The 23,226-nt window shown below is 48.2% G+C and overlaps 1 protein-coding gene across 1 annotated transcript in view; it reads right to left on the reverse strand.

Annotated features, from left to right (window-relative positions):
- CMTM4 (CKLF like MARVEL transmembrane domain containing 4) overlaps positions 1 to 23,226 on the reverse strand; it is a 659,789-nt gene that overhangs the window by 26,434 nt on the left and 610,129 nt on the right. Inside the window, exon 4 of the mRNA XM_069653104.1 lies at positions 1 to 3,966. This exon is cut by the window's left edge and continues 26,434 nt beyond it. Within this exon, the coding sequence (XP_069509205.1) occupies positions 3,793 to 3,966 (174 nt within the window). The 3' untranslated portion in view covers positions 1 to 3,792. The remainder of the gene's footprint in view (positions 3,967 to 23,226) is intronic.

Raw genomic sequence — 23,226 nt, forward strand, 5'->3', positions numbered from 1 at the left:
ATGAAAAGGCATTCCCGGAGGCAACGAATATCCTGGTCTAGCCACTTCCCTCAGGGCTACAGATATGACCAGTGCTTTCACTGACTGAAGTGACGATCTAAGAGGCAGTAGTCGTGGTCGGAACAGTGATGGGCCTTGGCGGCAGCGAAGCCATCACCGCGGGCTTGGACATCGGCTTTTCCTTGTTCAACGGCGAGGGGGTCGTCGACATAGTGGCCATTGATGGGGTGGTCGTCGACGGAGTGGTCGTGGAGGAGGTTGATGGGTGTCGTTGATGACGATCTGGTTGACAGGCAACGTCCTTGCAGTTGTTGAAACTGTGGGCTTTGAAGAGAGTTCCTTTTGAGAGTGTTTCTTTGGTTCGTCCCGTGACGAAATACCATGCTTTCAGGACTTTACGCCGGGCCACCGGCAGGCTTACCGTAGATGGGCAAGGCACCTGGGAACGTGTGTGTCCCGAACTAAGACCTGCATCCGCGGCATCTCTAGCCAGACCAACCGCCTGTCACTTGGCTTTACGTGTCCCCTACGGGGGTACCTCCTGCGCAGATCTCAAGCTCTTAGCAGGGGGAGAACGTTCTGGGGGCAGCCTGAACTGGGCTCCGCCTGAGCAGGCCCGGAGACCACGCCAGGGGGCCACGGCACCAACCGTCAGTAATGGTCCCATTGGTTTTGCCTGGAAAACTTCAGCGGATGTTGCACCGTTCCACTTCGCGATCGGGATGCAGAACGTAGAGACATCTCATGTGCTTGTCCCCTATGTAGATGTTCCTCAAACCACACCGGGAGCAGAGCCTGAACAGGCTTCTCCTGCCTTCCTCCAACATGGCGAGGCACGAAGTAGGCCTCGTTTGGCTTTTCCACATTGACAGGTAGTGTAGACGTCAAAAATGTAACCGGCAACGGAGCCCCACTACCGGAGCCAACTAGACATCAGTGAACTACAACATTTTCTCAAAATGTGGATATTTCTCGTCGAAGAATCCAACAAATATCAAAACTCAAGGACTCCTTGCACCGAAACATGCAGTAAAAATAAAGATGGCCAGCGAGGGTGGGATTCAGGGAGAGGATTGTCATTGGATGGGTGCAGTATGGCCCGGTCTACAGTGATTGGATAACAGGAAGAAAGTCAGTGTTCAAGTTTTAAAGCAATACTGCTATCTTTTTCTTACCAAGGATTCCCAGCCTGACGACAGGGAATATTCCTGAGCATGTGAATCTGTGCCAGACCCCATGCAGTAGAAGGAGTAATGACAATTTAGGTGATGCCCAACCTTCATCAGCTGTTTTCTGGTCGATATGGCCTTTGGAGGGCAATGGGACAATGTTCCGGCCCATGTGAGCGAGATATCCGTTTCATGATTTCCCTTAAAATGCCAATTGATTTTTAATGAGGATTGCCTGTATCCTTAACATATACTGAAGCAGAAGGATGAGTTCAGTATTATAGTTTAGTAGCCAAAAGTAAAGTCACAGAGTATGCTAAGAACAATAGTACATCTACAGAGCAAAATAATTCTCTTTGGTCCATAATTACAAGAAAATATAAAAATATTCACTACAACCTTCTATACTTTTGGGAAAATCATTGATTATTTAAAGTGATATATAAATTAGAGCTGCAGATTGTTCAAGAAGTTGTAGCAAGTACAGCCACAGACTACCTCCAGTGTCTGGTGCCATGTACTCCGTAAGTACAGAGTAGGAAATAAATGCAGTGGTCCCCAATGTAAATGCAGGGTATTAAACGTCAGTACATGCAAGTGTAAAAGATGGAATGCGTAGTGTGGTGCAAAACGGCAAAGTTGGATTACTCTCCTAGGGAAAGCGTACATGATTGCTCTTAAAATGGCCTCCTTTCATGCTCATGTTGGGTATGCATTCTCAACAGGATGCTTAATTTTTTCCTTCTCTCCCCTCTTCTCCTGTTACTCTGGGAACAATTGAGCACTTTCCTTCCCAGAAGTGTTTCTCAATAGACACCAATTCTAGGCAAACATTTAGACTACACTACAAAAGCGTTGTGTTGTTCACAGAGCTCATCTCTGTAAGGTTCAGACCATCTGCATCATAACCCCATGTGGCCGAACAAGGTCAGCCATAATTCAGCCCCACGTTCTAGCAGGGCACGTACACCATCCACTGCCAGGTCTGTACTAGATGAAAAATCCACAGATACTTCTGGAAATGTGTAAAAAAAAAACGGGTTGTTCGCAGCGTTTTACAATCATACGATTAGTTGTCAATTGTTTAGGAGCCCAGAGGCCAAACTTGGCGACATTTGTGAACTTTATGAATACAACAAAATCAAAATCAACTCTCTGATTGCGTTTCCTCATTTCGAGGCCAGCACAATGTTTTTTCGGTTTAGAAGATCACTGTCTGAAAAAGGGTCTTTGGAGGCAACAGTAATCTGCTCAAGAACCGCCGATTGCTTTGCAAAGCAGGAATGCTATTATACAAAAAGGAACAGTACCCTTACACTTTAAATGACACAAAGGTCCATGTTGGAAAGAAACGAAACCCTTAATAAAGGAGTAGGGCCAGACACGGCAAAATATATATCTATTTCCTACTCGCACACCACATTTGCATTTATTTGGAGGGGTGGCACCTCTCCGTTTTTTTGGTGCCTGGAACAACTCGAGTGGAAGCATCTACTTTTAAAAAGGTAAATTCAATCACACCACATTTCTAAAAAAACGATCTTAAAAAGGCAGGATTCAGTTCTAGGCAGAGTAGTGCACACTAAATTAAAAGAGCCATCAAAGTACTCTGCTAAGTTGTGTTGATGAGGATAGTCAATTACCAGCTATAGTGAACAGTTGATTGAAGTAGGAGATACTCACTTTAGCCAAGTCTCCTAGAAGAATCCACATTATTAAAGCAAACAAAAGTGGTTTATATTAAATACCGGATGGGTGTCATCGGGAAGCAGCAACTTTCAGGACTGGAAAATTCATAATTAGTTACACAAATGGGCATTTATAAAACCACAATATCTGGAGAGAGATTAAAAACAGTTTGATACAAAACATCACTCATTTGCTATACTCTGAACTTCCCATTGATTTCCTTCTGCATTGACTGAGCAAGAGGGCCACACGTTGATTTTCTGTCATCTTCAGGTTTTTGTTGTTGCCACCATGGTAACAGGGATTGCGGCTAGCACTTTTGATCATTTTTACCATTTACTTGAAGCCTGCTATGGAGATGGTATTCAACATGAGTGGCTTGGAATGCTGTTAAAGAAGCATTGTCTGAAATACACATCCTTTTGCAGCCATGTGCCTTCCAGCCTGGGCTTCATTAAAAAAGATGGCAACTGTGGCAAAGTCGTGGAAAATGATGTCCAGAGAGTTGGGGATTTCTTTGTTCCACATACCAACAGACTATGACGCATATCCCTGGACGAAACAATGTGTGAACAGCAAATAACCCAGCAACCACTTGCTACAGTAAACAATGCAGCTTAAGTGCGCAAGGCGCAATTTCGCTCGTGAAAGGATGGGCCGCATCCAGAGGCACATCTTCAGGGCATTGCCCGGTGGCCAGAAGACAACAGAGTGGTTGTTCGAAACCCTTTCCCTGGACTGCGCTGAGTTTATGAAAGGTTCTTTCAGGCAAATATGGACCATTCCTGTTAAGTGGAAATGGGGGTCCCATCACATAAGTGCTTGCCAGATGCCATCTAGATCACGTAGCACGAGCACCTGGTTCCCTCAAAAAAGGAACATCCTGCTTTACTTGACAGCATGCGAACTGTCTGTGGCAAGGAGTAAACCGCTTTCAGGCATCTAGGCGCTGGATCTCTGGCCGGCCCTCGGCTTCTCTGGATTCAGTCCGAGCACGAATGTAGTCACTGGTCTGGCGACTGTTCTGCTGTCGACTGTTCATGCTCCACTTCTTGACGGCTATGTAGGTATTCACTGCATACACCACTGTGGCCAAGAAGCCAAATATCTGCAGAAAATAAACAACCGTTAAGTTCAATGGGATTTTGTTTGCACCGGTTTACACAAATAGAAACTATTTCAACAACAACACTTCATTGTTCAACAACACCTGTTAACATCTATAAACGCAGGCTTGTAGGGCAAGAAGTTGCAACTACACTGGCATAAGTAACTTACCTTCAAACTTTGTTTCCCAAACTAGGGCACAAGCTCCCTAGAAAGTGATCCATTTCGAATGATGTAGCAGTCATCCATTGAAAATAAGGTACACGTGATCCATTTAGAATGAGGCACATGAGCTCCCTCAAATGTCCTTAAAGGTTTCACACACTGACCTAAAGATCACATGGCACATTACTCCAGTTCCCTTTTTCTTAATATATTAAAAAGCCACCGGTGTATTTGGAGGTTTTTAGTTATTCATCATGCAGGGAACAGTACAGAAGGAGGGATATCGTTTGACATCAGACAGCCCAAACTGCATTTACTTTAAAGAGTTACACTACAATCTTCAAGATTGGGTGAGCGAAACTCTACCTGAAATTATAACATACCGCCAATGAGGCGATAATCACCTGGGTGGCTGGGGGCCATTAGTGGTGCTGTTACGGCCCACCACCCAGGTGATTGTCACCATTGACACCACGGCACAACGTTAGGGCGCTAACAAAGTGAGTGCGCTTTCTTGGAAGGAAAACTTGCCCAGTGCAACATGGCTACAATGGAGAAAAAGACCCTACCCTCTTTCCATGGTGGGGATGGAGTCAACGGTAGGAGTGGCGGGAAGGAACAGATAAGTTGTAGACGGCTTTAAGTATTTTGGAGCAGCATGGGGGCAACTAACCACAGCGATGGTAATTCTGGGACATCATCGATGTGAGTAACACCACCACGTGGTGACAAAACCTCTAATGATTATGCAGATCCTCCGCTCATTCTTGGCATTTCACTGTGCTCAGCTGCAGTCTCGGAGAAATCTAAACGTACAGTTTTTGCACCATACAGCCACTAGAGGGCGGCAAATGCCTAATATTACATTTTGAAACTAAACATATCGGAGCAGGACATCCCGCGCCGAACTGGCCGCACCGAAATGTCTTGCTTCGGCATGCCTTTCAGAGGAACCAGCATCCCCCTCCCCAACTGCATCTAATCCGTGTTTATCAGTTCCTCCTGCTTTCCCTTCATCATGTTAAAGATAGTGTAATAATATATATTTTTTTTTTCAAATTATTTTTATTGACAATACTCAAATGAGGCTGAGCAAGAGTGCTGGCCCAACCGGCAATAACATCAAAGCGAAACAAGTTGTCAGTAACATTTTCTGCATTTCTTCTTTTTAACCTTAACTCCCATCCCCCTAACCCCCCCTCCCACCCCTCCCCCCCAAACATTTAACTTGCCAAGTCTTGGGGTATTGCAAAACTTTCCAAGCTTAGGAGTGAACACTCGCTTATCACATGCTTGTATTTAATACTCTTGAGACAGCGGGGCCCAACAAGAGGATCGTCAAACAGTAGGCATCTTGGGTTCGTGGAAGGTGTAAGAGGGTATGCCATTACTACCCAGCTCTGTATGCATATTACAGCCTCATGGTAACACAATCATCATGCAGGAGAACTGCGGTCCATTCTTGCACAAACTCAGACATGGTGTCCTTTGCTATAGCGGTAAGTTTTTCATATATGAAGATCATCCTGAGCTTACAGAGCCATTCCTCTTTAGAGGGGGCCAGGGCGCTCTTCCACTTTTGGGCAAGCGCCACTCTCCCCGCTCGCAGCATTGCACCGATGACCTTGGGATACACATTAGTTTCAGTCTCTGGCATGGGAACGCCCAGCAGAACCTCTAGCGGGTGGAGTGACGGGCTGAACCCCTCAATGTCTTTAATCCAGCTGAGCAATTCCGACCAATAGACCTGTATGGCCGGACAGCCCCACCACATGTGAAACCAGGTTCCCCGTTGGTGGCAGCCCCTTGGACAAAAGGGGGATACTTCCCGGAACATCTTGGATAATAAGGCCGGGGGGCGATGCCACGAGTGTAGGATCTTAAAGCTATGTTCCATGGCAGCGGTGTACAGGGAACCTGAGAAAATAGATTTGAATACAGCCCTCCAAGTGTGGTCGTCTAGTGGCATGCCCAGCCTTTCTTCCCATATGTGTTTGAAGGGTTGTCTACCCTCTAGGTCAGCAGTTATCAGAGCTCCATAAAACTTGGATACCGAGCCCTTCCGAGTTGTGCCTTTAGCCAATATGGTTTCAAATGGAGTGAGGGAGCGTCTAAGCTGGTCAGCCCACCTAGGGTGTGTCAGAATTCCCTTCAGCCGCAGGTATTCAAAGACCGTGGGGGGTCTATCTGCTAAAGCCTCACTCAAGCTTTCATTCTCTATAAAGCCCTCTTCCCGCAGGAGTTGGGAGACCCTCTCCAACCCCATATCTGACCAGGCCTGAGTGTCTTGGAATCCCCTAGAGCCCAGATCTATGGGGGGGCCCCAGAGCGAGGACAGCGGGGAGGGCCACGTTGACACTAGTTTATTAGCCTTGTTGGGCTTCCATTGTGCCCACAGGGCTGCCAGGGTGGGGTGAGTTCTTATCTGGGATGGAAGACTCCTTGGAGGAGCCCATAAAAGGTCTCTAACTTTTTTCGGGTGGGTGTGCATGTCTTCGATATACGTCCAGTAAGTACCCATATCGTCCCGTATATGCTCCAACATTACCCGGAGCTGGGCTGCTTTGTAATAAAGCCGGAAGTCGGGGAGGCCGAAACCTCCATGGGTCTTCGGGAGGGTCAGGGTGGCGGTCCTGATCCTTGGCCTCTTACCGTTCCAGATGAACATAAGAACTCGAGACTGAAGCACCTCGAAGAAGGACCCGGGTACCACAGTGGGAAGCGCTGCGAATAGATAGAGGAGGCGGGGCAAGATATTCATCTTCACTGTGACCATGCGCCCGAGCCAGGAAAGCGTGAGGGGTGTCCAGCGCCTGAGGTCCCTACTGATTTGAGAGAGGATCTCCGGGAAATTGCTCTGGTATAGTTGGGATAAATCTCTGGGGATGGTGGTGCCGAGGTACCTGGTAGATATCCGTTCAATTCTGACCCCAAGCATGTCGGAGTTGTTTCCGATGTCTTGATCCCCCAAACCCATGGGCATGATACTTGATTTGGACGTATTAATCTTCAGTCCCGAGAAGGAGCCGAAGAGGTGTATAAGATCGAACAGCCGGGGTAGGGAATCTTGGATGTTGGTTAGGTAGCTCAAGATGTCGTCTGCGAAGAGGGAGAGCTTAAACTCGCAGACGCCGCAATGTATTCCCGTAATTTCCGGGTCATTCCTAACCGCTATGGCTAGAGGCTCCATTGCCAGGGCATACAGTAGGGGCGACAGGGGACATCCTTGCCGAGTGCCCCTAGAAAGGGAAAAGGGTTCTGAGGTGCCCCCATTGACCAGCACTCTCGCCACGGGGCCATTGTAGAGCGCTGCGATCCACCCACAGAATTTGTCACCTAGCCCCATCTTTCGGAGAACCCTACCCATGTAAGGCCATTCGACACGGTCGAAGGCCTTCTCTGAGTCTAGTGAGAGGAGGTACCCTTCCACTCCTTGTCGAGATGCCTCATGCATGAGGTCGAGGGTTTTTCTGATATTGTCCGACCCCTGGCGCCCCGGGATGAAGCCCACCTGATCTCCATGCACTAGGGTGGGGAGCAGTTTGGCCAGTCGATTCGCTAGGAGCTTGGCTAAAATTTTCACATCGGTGTTAAGGAGGGATATGGGGCGATATGATTGGCAATATGAGGGATCTTTGCCCTCTTTAGGCAGGACAACAATCAAGGCTGACATCATCGAGGGAGGTAGGGAACCTTGGTCAAGTGCCGCATTGAACATCTTAGCCATAAATGGGGCAAGCGTGGACCTATATGTCTTGTAGAATTTGACTGTGAACCCATCATCACCCGGGGCTGTGCCGCTCTTCAAGGAGGATATGGTATCTATTACTTCTTCCGGGGAGATGGGGCTCTCGAGTAAGTCCGCTTTGTCCGGGAGAAGGCCCGGTACAGGGAGGGAGTCCAGGAAGCTATTGACGTCGTTCCCATCCCCTGTGTATTCCGAGCGATACAGTTTTTTGTAGTATAGCCTGAATTGTTCCGCTATCTCGGTATCTCTCGCGGTCGAGTCCCCTTCCGGGGTGTGAATTGAGTTCACCCTCCTGCTATTTCTAAGGTCTCGAAGTCTCCAGGCCAAGATTTTATCTGCCTTTTCCCCCTTCTCCATATACCTCTGCTTCAAAAAGGAGAGCTTCTTCTCCGTTTGACCCACCTGGAGGTCTGCCAGCTTAGTTCGCAAGCCCTGTAGTTCCTCCCATTGCCCGGGGAACATCTGTGACCTTAACTTCCCCCCCGGTTGGATGGCCTCTATTTTGTCCTTTAACACTTTCTCCTCCCGTTCCCTCTCCTTCTTTCTCCCGGATCCAATACCTATGAGGGTGCCTCTAATAGTTGCCTTAAATGCCTCCCACACTCCCATGGTTCCAACCTCCCCGTTGTCGTTGAGAGTGAAATAGTCCTCAATGGCTATTAGGAGGGATTGACGGATCTCCCTGTCCTTCAAAAGCAGGTCATTACACCTCCACCGGGATCCGGTTGCCGGGACAGGGGGAAGGCCAATCTTAATCCTTACCATATCGTGGTCGGACCATGGGACAATCTCCACTCCAGAGCTCGTGACCTCTCCCTGCAACGAGGCATCGGCCAAGATATAATCTATGCGAGAAAAGGCCGCATGTGTTTTTGAATAATATGTGTAGTCCGGGTTCCGACCCATCTCAAGGATGCACGTGTCAGCCAAGCCCAGATCCCCATTAACTTCCTGGAAGGCCATCGCCAGCTTCTTGTGGTGACTGACATTGGGGCAGGGCTTATCAGATTTCCTATCCCTCTCAGGGCAAAGCACCATGTTGAAATCTCCCCCAACCAGCAGGGTACCCTCAGAGAATGACATTATTATCCCTCTCATCCCTTCCCAGAAGGTGTCCTGCGCTTCATTCGGAGCATATATGCAGACCAGAGTGAACAAGCGCCCCCTCACCTCCCCCTTTACCATGAGATAGCGGCCTTCCGGGTCTGCTTTTGAGGCTTTAAACACAAAGTGGGCCCCAGGGGAGATCAACAAGGCCACCCCCCGCTTCTTTGACTGAACGGAGGCCGAGTACATCTGAGCTATGGGTTTGGCCCTGAGCTTAGGCTCTTTTCCACGAACCCAGTGAGTCTCCTGCACAAAAAGAAAGTGAAGCCGCAGCCTCACAAATTCTCTCACAATTAGAGACCTCTTCGTGGGCGAGTTAAGTCCCCGAGCATTCAGTGACCCCACTGTCAGGAATTGGAGCGGGTCATCCATTAAAGCGCAGAGAAAAGCTCATAGCTCCAATTTTAGAATAGCAAGCGTTTTTACTCCCACAATACTTCCGCAGCCCTCTGTTGGCTCGAAGCGGCCCCAGGGGTGCGAGGACACCCGAAAGACTTGGCACACTGTAACCGTAACCCCAACAACATAACTCCCCCTTTTCCCCCCCTCCCCTCTCCCCCCTAATCGCCTGGTCGTTCCCTGGCTTCATCCGATTGCCAGACCAGGCCACCAGTGCCTCCCCTCCGCAGGCTCACTAACTCATCATAGCCAACTTTCTGAGCCCCCCCCCCCCCCGGTCCAGTATAAAGTACAAACAGCTACTACATCACCCTCCACTTGCATAGGCAGTTTTCGGTTTAGTCATCTGTCGCCAAATGTTCGCCTCAGCTATTTGGAGGGCTCAGCGAAGCAGGGGTCATTCTCCTAAATTTTCTCTGGCCTCGCACTCTGCGCCTCTCCTTGGGAGCTTTGTTCCCGCTAGGGCCTGTCGGTGCTCGCTCACGTTCCTGCTCTCCCGTTGCCGTGTTTACATTGTCCAAAAGTTCACCTGACACTCTTTGAATATCATCTTCTGTGATCAGGACGTATTTGTAGCCCTCGAGTTCAAAGGAGAGGGAGAAAGGATATCCCCACCTGTAGCGGACCCCCTTGGTTTGAAGCATCTTTGTCAGAGGGGAGCATAGGCGCCGTCTTGCAAGGGTGAAGGCCGACAGGTCTTGATACACCGAAATCCGGGCCCCCTCCCACTCCACAGGGCCCTTCTTACGAGCCAGTTCCAAGATCCTGCTCTTTTCCGAGAAATAGTGAAAGCGAACTAGAACAGATCTGGGGCCTCTGGAGGGTGCACCTGCTCTATGGGCCCTGTCGATGGTTGGTTCGCTAGTATTCGCCCCTTCGAAAAGTGCCCCTATTACCGCATTGACGGCCTTGATGATGTCTGATTGAGTTTCCCCCTCATGCTCCGGGAGGCCCAGGAAACGTAGGTTGCAGCGGCGTTCCCTATTTTCCAAATCGTCCATTTTTAAAGAGCATCTTTCTTCTCTTCTCTCGAGCTCCGACAGGCGCATGTCGAATTGCGTCTCAAAGATGTCGCTTGAGGCCGTGGTGTTCTCTAGTGCCTGGACTCTGTCGTCAATATTGTCCACTTTTTTGTCTAAGGTGTCCAGTCTCAGAGCAATATCCGCCCTAAAGCCTCTAATTTCTTCCAGTAGGGCCGCCATGCCTCTGGTGACCGTGCTAGTATCCGCTGGCTCTTGCTGCGTTTGGGTCGCCATTCCGGGCGTCCTCGGGGGATCAGGGGTCGTGCGTCGAAACCTTTGTAGGGATTCTCTCCAGCTCATCAATTCCACTCAAGCATCTCTGCTCCGCGGCTGGTCCCTCTGGATATTCAGGGCCGGCGAGGCCCGCCTGTCCTCCCCGAGACCGTGTCGTCCGGGGCGGGGGCCTCCGACTGATGTGTAGCCGGGGGCGAAGACCCAGCCCCCGGGGCCCCCGGACTGGTTTCCCCCCGCAGGTATAGAAGTTTTCTCCAGAGGATTCTCTCCTCGACTCTCCCCTCTCCAAGTTACGCAGCTGTGTTTCCGTCGAGGTTGCAAGGGCCCTCTGCACGCCAGCGGGTGGGCGCGGGGTGTGGTCTGCCTGCCCGGCTGGTCAATCCGCCTCGGTAATGCGGTTTACAGGGGGCGCCCCGTCGCCAAAGGTCCCTGCGGGGTTTGCGCCTATGTCGCCGGCGCTCCCCAACCCTGCTCCCGGCTCTCCCTGCGGCGCCGTCGGCTCCCGGGGGGGTCCTCCGGATCGGGCCTGCACTGCCTCACCTCATGAGTGTAGGGTTTCCACTCATGGAAGGCCGTGGTTTGTCAATATGGGCCAGTGTGAGCCCTCACCAGATACTCCAATTCGCCCTGCGCGGGCTCCTACAGGTCCAATCCCCACTCTTGGGGGCCGCCGTGCTGCGCTCCTCACCTGGTCGCCTGGGCCTCGTCCGGGTCCTCAGCTCCGCCGTACTCTCGGGGGGCCGCCCCTCGTCTCCGGATCCCCCACGGGAGCCTCCGGGGACACCCGACCTCCACGCGCCCGGGGGGCGGGGGGGCCGTCGGCCCGAGTTGTCCGCCCGCTCGGCAGGCCTCGCTCGAGCCCGGCGTTGGAGCAGATCTTCGCGGAGCCGCGGCGCCGCAGGGAGGAGGGGCCTCGGTCCCGCGAAACTCGGAGGCCCCGTTCTCCGTCGCGGCTCCACCTCGGGGTGCCAAATTTGGGCCAGGGGTGCCCGGGGCACTCGTGTGGGTGGGGGTGATGTCGGTTCCTCCCTCCGGGGGTGTCGGGGGGGGCTCAGAACCCAAAAACCGCGCCTTGGAGGGGAGACGAGCCGAGATGCGTTAGATCATCTCTGCGCCCCCTGGTGGACTCCTGTAATAATATTTTAACGGGAGAAACACCTCATCACTGCCTTTGCAAACACGTTCCTCAGTCCTCCCATTTCTTTAGTTTTGCCCACAGAGGTGACACGTTGGCACTCCCTCTAGGAGACAAAACTGAAGGCATGAGAAGCGGGGACGGCATTGATGACAGCACTTTAGGGGGGATACACCTGCGAAAGGTGCTTTGCTAACCTGCAGCAATCTCCACATTCATGCTGGAAAGACCTAGGTTAAAAGTTTGCAGGGCGTACCTACCATTGGCCAAAGGCTGCAACCAAAGAGAAATGACTCGATCACACGTGCACTGAAAATAAAGGAGCGCCTTTCTGAAATGGCTATCTTTCATTTCAGCACGAGTCTCTGCACTGCAAGCATCCAACTATGGAGACTGGCTGGCACTCGTGCTATGGATACTTTTTTTAACAGGGAAATGAATCCCTCCAAGTATATGCATGTACTGGCGCGCCAAAACATCCCGTCGCCGAACTGACCGCGGCAAACTGACCGCGGCAAACTGGCCGCAGCGAATCAGCCTGCGCCGAGCCAGCGGCGCCGAAACGGGGTGTACCGATCCATATCAAGTAAACGAAACAATATAAACGGAAAATACCACCCTGCTTTGAGTTGTGCAGATTACAGTGGGCTGTATGTATACTGTACCAGGCCAGAGATCGGCAAATTATAGACTGAAATCCCACAGTGCCAAATACGATGTTCATGTAACTGGAGTCTATAATATTAACTTGAGTATGGTAATAAAATAGTCAATATTACCGAAAGGAACGCCAATATCTGTAATGCCAAGCAAAACCAACAACCTACACACTTTTTAGCATAGCTCCTGATTTGTGACCGGGACGTACTAGTAGTGCCCACCGCCCGGGGCAAGCACTGACAAGAACTGCTAAAACAGTCAGAGCCCTGCCAAATAGCTCCTTGGTGGCCACTTTTCAAAGATCGAATAACGGGTTGATTCTGCAAAAAACCCGACTTTATGATCTATAAAAATCTAAATCCTCACAGTGAACGCACCACATTGTGTAGAATTTCCAACGGAATTATATCGATTATTATTTGTTATTTAAAACGTGTCAAGGGTCACAGTGGTAGTCCAGTTTAAAAAAAAAAAAAAAAAAAAAACACCAATGTTCTCCTGCGATGTAATAATGCATTAGCTTTCGAAGTCACAAAAACCATCTTCATCAGATTGTAAACATCAAAAGTGAGTGAGGGGAAAGAGTTTTCAAAGTGAAAGTTCACTATGTATAGTCTAAAGTGCCTTCGCAAAGTATTAGTTGTTAGAACCACTAGTCAGTCAGTACTGGGCCTTCAGAACAAGCAGCCAATATGTGAACATTTTCATTTTTGAAGCAGAAGCTCTCTGAAAGGCAATTGTACCTATATAATGAATACCCTCTACCTTTTTAAATCTTGCACTTCGGACATTTTTACCAGGATCTGAAATAAACATATTTTCAAATACAATCACCCCCTTTTTAGAAAGCATTTCTCACGTGTAGAAAAACACAAAAGACAAGTCTTCTTTAAATGTGTTAATAAAAGCATGTTTTAATAAACCGGACACTATTCCTAAAATGTCTAAATGCTCTGTTTGCAAGCGAAGGGCTCTGTAGTATAGATGTACTACTATTAGATAAGGCGATCAGAGTAATGCATCCTTGCGTGCCAGCCTTGTATGCAAAGGTCGGGAAAGTTTCCCACCTCTTACCAAACCGAGGAGGCGGTCTTTGTGTCTTCGAAAGCTATTTAATCGCAGTTAAAACGTGAAATTTCACAGTGACATTTGATATAAATTGGCAAATTAAAACGCTGAATCATTTTAAAAAGGGATAATGCCACGAATTGACATTGCTGTCTATCTCTGTTTCTCCATCAGTCACAGTCAGGCTCGGACTGGCCTATAGGCCAATAGGGCCATGGCCGAACCAAAAACACAAAATGCTGGGGTGGCCCAGATTTTGGACAAAATGGGCCACTTTTTTGCCCAATGTGGGCCAGTTTGATGGGTTACTTCATTCTACGGTTAGTAGTTTTGACCAGTGTTGCTGGATAAATATTCTTTATAATGCACAATTTGCATCTCACGTTATCAAAATACCCCCCCTTGGGTACTTTTCAAACCGTGTCACAAAAGGAATTAACAGCCATTTGCAACTGTAGGCCGTTTTTTCATTGGTGCCCGAGACAATTTTATGGCCCAGTCCGACCCTGGTCACAGCGTAGGTCAGGTGCAAAACAGTGAGATATATTGAAGGCACATGGTTGAGAGACGGAAATCTGAGGTACGGAGTATTCAAAGGGCTACAGAAGGAAACAAGTTGAGGGAGACACTTCCAAGGCTGGGGGGGGTGGGGGGGAGAAAGAAAGAAAGAAAGAAAGAAAGAAAGAAAGAAAGAAAGAAAGAAAGAAAGAAAGAAAGAAAGAAAGAAAGAAAGAAAGAAAGAAAGAAAGAAAGAAAGAAAGAAAGAAAGAAAGAGATCAGCGCCCCGAATTGACAAAGTGAGAGACACGAGCACAGAAATGATGGAAAATAAAAAATAAAAAAAACAAAGGCGCATAGAGAAAAGACCAATTTGAGAGCAGAGGAAAGAGCTACTGAGAGAAGGAGAAAAAGTTACTTCCTGCAGACACCACACTGTACTTCTAGTTTATGCTCCCCATCCACCATACTTCTGTCCCACGCACAAAAACATATTGCTTCTGTTATTTTAATGGCAAAACTGGGCGCATTCACAGCCTGTGCCCAGCCTTCCAGACTGCGCCCTTACCTTGCCCATCATCTTTTTCCATCTGCTCAGTGTAAACCTGACAGATGGCTATGTTTTAGAGGACATGGTTGGTGGGCATCTGAAGGAAAGGGGGCTGTGGGCTGGGAGTCCAGCAGTCACTATGCCGAGTAAAATGTTTCTATTGCTTTGTCACATGCCATTTCATCCATACTCTGAGGAGATTGCCAAGGACTAGTCCCTATGCTGGGGAGGATACAGGTAGCTAAGCCAAAGATACTTCTCAAGATCGTTTGACCAAATGGAGGGTAAAGCCCACACAGCAGCCCGAGAACTCTGAGGCCCCTTGTCCTTTACCGAGTGTGAGCCCACACAGCAGCTCGAGGGCTCTGAGGCCCCTTGTCCTTTACCGAGTGTGGCGCCACACAGCAGCCCGAGGGCTCGGAGGACCCGCATGCACATGAAGGTCTTTAGGAGCGGAAAGCTTCTGGATGTGAGTAACGTCAGCATGCAGGAGATGACCCAATAAGCAATGGTGGCCTTCCAGGCCTGCTTGCCCCGATTGGTTCTCCCAGAGGTGGTGAAGAGAATTTCCAAGGAGCAGCAAGTGCCGGTCCTGTCCAGATCAAATATAAAGGGCCTCAGGACATCTAAACAGTGAAATATCCACTCTGCCTCTGAAGGAAAAAGGGTTCGGAATGGCATTTCCTTATTGAGATGGACGTAACTCACTAACAAACTCTGGGATGTTCGAGTGCTATGTATGAAGCACCACCCGAGTACAGAAAGCACTTCTGGATAGAGCTGCTAGTCGTTGTTGGACATGCAAAGCTGTATGAGAAAATCCACTTTGGGGAGATCCATTTGGCCAGACTCAGACTTTGTACCACCTTGTTTGTGTTATATGTAATTACACAGAATGCCTTTTCAGCGTTTCTTTTTCTTGGGTGGCAGGGGGGGGGGGGGCTCCCCCACCAACCTCCCTGTTTCTCTATGTACTAAAAGCAACCCCAACCCCACCCATTTTAGCCCCCAACCCCGCCCCCATATCCATTTTTAAAATGTCTCAATGTTCTTTTCTCAGTTTTTGTTTCTCTGTTATAGCATTCTCCGTAATTGTATTGTCTATTATCACTGGATACCCTTGTTTGTTCTAATGAAACAATTCCATAGCATTGCTCATTAAGATCAATATTACCTGTCCAGCAATGTTGACAGGAAAGCTTTCAGGCCCAGAAAAATCACCCTATGTTACTAGACATTTATCTGATTATATATCTCCTTAGAGGACCATAGGTCATGGACTTGGAGGTTTCTGAGGGTAGCTACCCATCCAAGAAGAAAATAGTATGTGCTAATCCTAATGAGTGGGGGCCCCCAACCATCAAGTTATCGGTCTGGTACTACAGCCAACATCTGCATGAAGTTCCAGGTATACTGAAACAGACAACTGCGACCACAGAAACCCCAGATGAAGCAGAGGCCTTCTCATTTTATCACCAAAATGCACAACGCAATCAGGCCCATATGCCTCTGGAACTACCACACCGTAATCTCATTAGTCAGAAAACGATACAGGTTTGTTAAATGTCCACCGCCCTGCTCCATAGTTAGGAAAACCCATCCGTGTCGTGTCCAGTTGAAAGCAATACAAATCTGGCCTTGGGTAGCTGGTAAGGAAAACATTCACTTTCACAGAACGCCCAATTTCGAAAAGAAGGTTGTGAAGCACCTGGAGGTAGCAAAAAGCCTTGCAAGGGAACAAGGACTACCAATCGTCTAAGTAAGGGTCGACCGGGACACGTTGCTGGAAAAGGAGGAAGTCAACTGCTGTCATTATCTTGAGGAAAATCTGCCGTACTGCTCCAATTACTGGTAATGTCTGTTGCCAAGTGAGGAACTGAGGAAGTGACATGCTGCTTACTAGTTGGGATGTGAAAGTAAGCATCTTTCAGATCCACAGAAAATAAGTCTCTGATGAAGAAAATAACATATCTGTGCAAGCATGATCATCCTGAATCTTTCTTTGGAGAAGTCAGGAGCAGAGAAAGGTGCGCAGGCCAGTTGAGTTTGGGCACAGTCTAGAACTTCGTTTAGTAGCCTAGGCCTTGTTCCAAATTGGAGACAGGCTCTGCTACATGCATCAAAATCAGTTAATCAGCTTCCTTGTCCAGAAAGGGTGAACCAATGGGCACAAGAGGCAAGCGTGAAGGAGGAGAGGGGAATGATGGGGAAGGCAAAAGCCTTTTCTAGTCACTGACTACTAATCCTCTGAAATGGTACTCCATGCGATGAAATTAGCAATACTGACCAACGCACACCCCTCCCAGCTGGGAGAGAAGGGAATAAACCCGGTCACTGCAATAGTTTGGTTTGAACATGTTTGAATTTTGTGGCCTTCAACCAAGCTTTAGCCAAACCTGGTGCTTGATGTCAGCATAAAGTGCCAAACCTATTGTGGCCATGTTTACATGGTGTGCTGCAAACGCCACAATGTATGTCAGCAAAACCAGCACTAAGTATTTCAGGCTCATCTTGGGGCGAGATACTATTTCGAAATCATGTGGCTCTAGGAACTTTGCTTTCAAGTTCCAGCATGCATCCTTTCTACTTTGTGTTTCTCAACTGTCCTAGAAACCTTGCTTTCAGGTACCAGCATGCATAATTTCTCCTTTTAATTATCTTTTCACTTGTAGTAGGAAATGCGTTTCCAGGATCTAGCTTGTAGCCCGCCACAATTTCATCACATTCATTACTGGCCCTAGGAACTTTACCTGGTGGTCCCATTTTTCCCTTTCTCAATTGTGTCTACCGGGCGTTTTTCACGCATCTTTCTTTCGCCTCATGTCCTTCTCACTGGTTTTCCCTCTGTAGGCTGATCAACATACGTATATCTCATGTCTGCAAATTTGTCTACTTATCTTCTTGGTCTTTCAATCTCACCTTCTCACAGTCATGTCTGGGCAGGCAAGCCTTCATTGGCTCCACCTGATCCCAGCGTTTGAGGTTCCTCGTCCACCTCCCGTGCACAGCCTATCTCATAGGTGTCTCGCTCTCTTGCCATCTGGGTATGATATTCCTTTCTTCCTCACTTCTGCTTATGGGCACCACATATGACATTTGCTGACTCTCGCCCACTAGGCCTGCCTTCCTGGACTAACTACACAATTCCCTCATACAGTCACACAGCAGCTTCTTCAGGACTCCCTACTCACTTCTTTCACTGTCCTTTTATCTTGAATGAGGCACTGTGGGGGCATCATGGAAGACAAACCTAGGATTTGCTCTATATCACAAAGGATGCTTTATCACAGCCTATATATATATAACATGCACGAGACGAGATACAGGCTAGAGCTTAATGCTTGTTGATACATTTTTAATGGTAAGGGAAACTTCCTGATGTTAAGCATGCCCAATCTTGAAACTCACCTTACTAAGGAGAAACAGGAGGTAATAAAAAAAGTGGAAAGGCACAACCATAGGTGCAACATATTCAGCATATGCTAGGGGCGTGATCATTTGGGTGGCACTACAGGTGCCTTTCCAGGTACTACAGACCATGGTGGAACCAGACGGGAGGATGGTAGCGCTCCGAGGGTTCTTTGAGAATAGGGAACTAAGCATTATTAACACATATGCCCCCAACCAAGACACAGTGACTTACTATAAAACTTTATATGGTACGATCAGCCCCCTCACTGGCGGAGCGATCATATGGGGGGGGGGCATTAAATTGTACGCTAAACCCTAAACTAGATAGATCGGATATGAAATTAGATAAACCCACCCCTGCAGCGAGAACGTTACAGGCCCTGCCAAGAGATTTTGGGCTAGAGGACATCTGGAGGCGGCAACACACAACAGCGAGACACTACTCACACTACGCAGCCCCATATAATTTATACACAAGGCTAGACTATGTGTTCACCACCCTCGGAATAGCGGGGGGAAGTCGTGGGCTCAGAATACAAAGCCAGGATATTATCAGACCATTCCCCTTTGGTGCTGGAATGGCGACACCAGCCCCCAAGAGCCAGAATCCTAACATGGAGACTCAGAGCCGTGGCACAGAGGGACACCACATTCCGAGAGGACCTCCAGGAAGAGATAAGCTATTTCAAGCACAATACGGGAAGTGTGGAATCAGAGGGGACCCTATGGGAGGCCTTCAAGGTGGTGATAAGGTGAGCGGCCATATCCAAATCCAAGGGGCTTCAGGGGGGTATAGAGCGGTAGCTGCAGGATATAGAAAAGAAGCTGGAAACAATAATGGAAAAAGAGGGGACCTCATGGGAACAAGCGGAATGTGTGAGCCAGTTGTAATTGGCTGGTGGGGAGGTATGGGAGAGGCTAAGCAACTTGAATTACAAGAAATATATTGGACAACACGCTGGAGGGGACAAATCAGGGAGGCTGCTAGCATGGCTATATAAAAATGAGGCACCTAGGCCCGCAATTAGAGAGATAGTGGGAGAGGCGGGACAAGTCTGGAATACCCAGGAAACGGTGAACAAGAGCTTCCTCAGATTTTATAAACACCCCTACGCAGATATGGGGGGGGACATGGAGAGGGAGACGCAGGAGATCCTGGAAGACATAGGACTGGCCAAATTAAGCGCAGAGGATAGCGAGAACCTAGAAGCTCCAGTTACACTGGAGGAGCTAGAAGCAGTGGTGATACATCTACCCATGTGCAAAGCCCCAGGCCCGGACGATCTCCCTAGCGAGTTTTATAAAACATACAGACAAGAGATCCTCCCCCCGCTACTAGCAATGCTGAATGAGGCATATGAGAAAGGGAGACTACTGGAACCTCAGAGAGGTGGGAATCATTCCCCTCCTTAAACCAGATAAACCCAGCGCAGATTGCGGGTCGTATAGACCATTATCCATGCTGAACAAGGCAGCAAAATCCTTACAGCAGTACTCGCAAATAGACTTAAGCCGGTGATAAACTAATACACCCGACCAAACTGGGTACGTCTCGGGCAGGAGCATATCTGATAACCATAGGAGGCTCCACCACATTATAGAGCAGTCAGAGGGCGACCCAGATGAAATAGTAGTTTTGCTATAAGTAGTTAAGGCCTTTGACTCGGTTCGGTGGCCATGGCTGATGGCCGCCTTAAAGGAATACGGGATGGGACCCGGGTACCTGTGGTGGGTGAAAATGTTGTATAGCTCCCACACAGCCGGAGTAAAAATGGGAGCGATCATTTCAGAGAGGTGGCAACTAAGTAGAGGCATGAGACAAGGTTGCCCTTGGTCTCCGATGCTGTACATTCTTGCACTCGAGTCACTAGCAATCTATCTAAGGCAGCAATACAGTGAAGTGGGGGTGCGCACCAAGGGGGGACCGGACCGGATATCACTGTATGCAGACGATATGCTCCTGTACCTGCGTTGACCGATGGTTTTGGTCCTCTGTTCCTAAAATTCAACAGCTACCCTGGTTTGATCTTCATAGTTCTCAGAGTATAGCTAGGTAGAGTGGGCCTTGCTACATCTGAGATCAGATGCACCAGCTGGCCCTTTTTCTTCTTTTCCATTTCTCTTAAATTCTACCCCACTCAAGTTCAGAATAACAAGTTGCACTCGGGGATCAACTAATCTGATCCTGCCAAGACCAAATACAGTTCAGTTTGCTCTACAGGCCGTTAGAGGGAAATCAGGTCATTAAACAACCTGAGTCTAGATTCAGGGACCTAATATTCGGTGCCCTTACCTCTTGAATCATGATGGGGAAATGCTTAACAATCTTTGCCACACAGTGCTAACCTTTGAATTACGATGTGCAAATGCTAAATAATCTTTGCCATACAGTGTCAACTTTCTGCTACTCTTCTCTTTTACATGTTTTACTTTGTTGCTGTACAATGAAAACTGTATCACACAAATGAGACTAACCCACCAAAACATGTGTTTTAGATAACCATTATATAGGTTATGCTTTTGCCTTTTTTTTTTCTTTGTGATTTTGTTTCAATGCTTATTTTGAGATTTCTTCTTTTTTCGGACAAATACTCTGATTGTGTACGAATTAACAATACAGACAAAAAATAATTTGAACAAAATAAATATTGTATATGAATAGGGGATTTGTGCCTTATATTGCCATAATAGGGGATACAATTGTGTATTCATGAAGATACTAGGTTTACTATTTGAAGCCTCAATTTGAAAATAACTTGAATAGAATTATTTAGACACCACAAAGCTAGTGTTTAGAAATGTACCTGTGGTTGGAGCACTCCTTTTGTTCTCTATTTGTACAACAGCCCTCTCAGCCTTCCACAGTAGGGGGCTATCCCTTCCGTTACCAGGCAACTAAGTAGAGGCACGAGACAAGGTTGCCCTTGGTCTCCAATGCTGTACATTCTTGCACGCGAGCCACTAGCAATCTATCTAAGGCAGCAATACAGTGAAGTGGGAGTGCGCACCAAGGAGGGACCGCACCTGATATCACTATATGCAGACGATATGCTCCTGTACCTGCGTTACCCGGAGGAGAACCTGCAGTACATCCTAGAAGTGATGGAACGATACACGGCTCTATTCGGGATAACGGTCAATCCCAAAAAAAAATAATAAAAAAAATAAAGTAAAAAAAACAAAAAAAAAAAAACTGAGCATGTTCCCCCTGGGTAGATACAAAGGCATACCATAGACGAACCTACCCACCCTGCAGATAGCTTGGCAGACCAAAACGTTCAGATACCTGGGGATCAACATTTACCATACAGCGGTGGCGGAGCACAAGTATAATACAGAGAAAGCAGTGGAGGGCGTCAACAATAGCATGGAGTTTTAGACAAAGCTCCCCCTGGCCATGGTAGGGAGGGCGGCCCTGCTGAAAATGGTGGTCCTGCCTAGGCTATTGCATTTCTTCACAAACATCCCACACATGGTGCCCAGGCGCTTCTTCACTAAATTACACAGCCTGTGCAGGGGTTGGCCCTGTGGAAATTACAGAATGCGTACGACAGAGGGGGGATACATTTACCGAACTTTGAGATATACCACTTAGCGGCGCAATTACAATACGTTGCCAGGTGGCTGGCAGAGGGCGAGACAGCCTAATCCAGGCTGCTGCAGGATGAGAGGGGCCCCATACTTCCTACGAGAACTAATATGGCTACCCAAGGCAGAGATGTAGGGTAGGCCGAAATTGTTAACACTGGGCTGGGAGGTCTGGCACAAGGCGTGCCAGACCATGGGAGGCCCGACCCCGTGCTCCCCGCAGGCGCCACTCGTGGCGCTCTGTGGAGCAGATGACCAACTAAGAAAAGCGATCCGGAAATATTGGGAGCCAGTGGGCCTAGCTACCATAGGGGATATCTGGCAAGAGGGGAGGCTATGGATTTCCAAACAATAATGGACGAAACCGTGGTACAAGCGGGACAGCATATATCATAGTAGAATAGTCAAAAGGGTGAAAGGAACATGGTCCGAAATAGTGCTAGCAGAGCAACTGGATACTGCCATTGAAACTATGTATGACATCTCGGAGGGAGGGCATGAAATATCCAGGATATACGAATTAAAAAGGTCAAGAGTGGGGAAAAGAGCCGCTCAAATTGCGGCAGGACTGGGAGGAGGCGGGAGAGGCCATGCAAGGTGGGCAACGGGAGAGGGCCCAAACATATCACAAGGTGCCCAGAAATGCCAGGTTACAACAGATCCAACTATATGTTACCTACAGAGTATACATGACCCCCCAAATGATAGCAGTGGTACAAAAATGCCCCAAGTGTGGAGAGGAGGGAGCAGGGATGAGCCACATGTTCTGGGCGTCCCCAGAGGTTGGGAAGTTTTGGGGGATATTAAACACAAGCTATCTGAAAAAGGAATTAAATTAGATGTGGAATCCTTATGGGCATGTATGCTGGGGGGATTCACCAGGCCGCGAAACCTGAGACACGTATGTAAACTTAAAGACCTGGCATACATTCTGGGCAAGAGAAGAATTGCCATGAGCTGGAAGGCCGCTCATAGACCCAGACTAGAGATATGGTGGAAGGACCTCCTAAAGTGGGCAGACGCGGAAACAGTGGCATGGTATGAGGCAGCAACCAGAGGGGAGGGTGAAGTGGGGCCACTGATGGAATGGAGACAATTGATAGCCTCGTTGCATGGGTATAGCCAAAGTGACTCCAGTGATGATGACCTGCCCGAGAGCCAGGAAGAGAACTAATCCCGAGAAATGGGAGCCAGAGGTACAGGGAGAAGAGATTGAGTTTAAGGGCAAGGGAGGGGGGGAGACATTAAGGAGAAAACATGTAATGTATACTATGACACTTGTAACTGAAAATGTCGGGAGTGTAAGTTATATTTTGTTTGTTGTAAAATCAAATTATAAAAAATAAAAAAAAGCATGCCCAATGTTGGTCTCAATGGTTGTAAATATTGACTTGAGTCTACCCATACTCGATTTCGTGTGCTTCCTTTAGAGAAAATTTAAATAATTCTCATGCCCCATCCCCCATGTGGTTTCCTTTTTGAATGGTTTTAGTTTTTAAAGCACTCCTCAAATTAATCCACACTAGTGCCCATCACTAATTACCAAAAACAAGCCTCACTTTCCTGTTATTTTATTGCTGCGGATTGAATGCTCTTGGGAACCATAGTCCAGGTCAGAGAGAGTAGGGTAGTATATAGTGCTTGGGTGCCCTCAGTATGTGTGCAGCCACACGGTT

The sequence above is a fragment of the Ambystoma mexicanum genome, chromosome 1p (genome assembly GCF_040938575.1).
Source record: "Ambystoma mexicanum isolate Mex_15411 chromosome 1p, UKY_AmexF1_1, whole genome shotgun sequence".
Classification (NCBI taxonomy): domain Eukaryota; kingdom Metazoa; phylum Chordata; class Amphibia; order Caudata; family Ambystomatidae; genus Ambystoma; species Ambystoma mexicanum.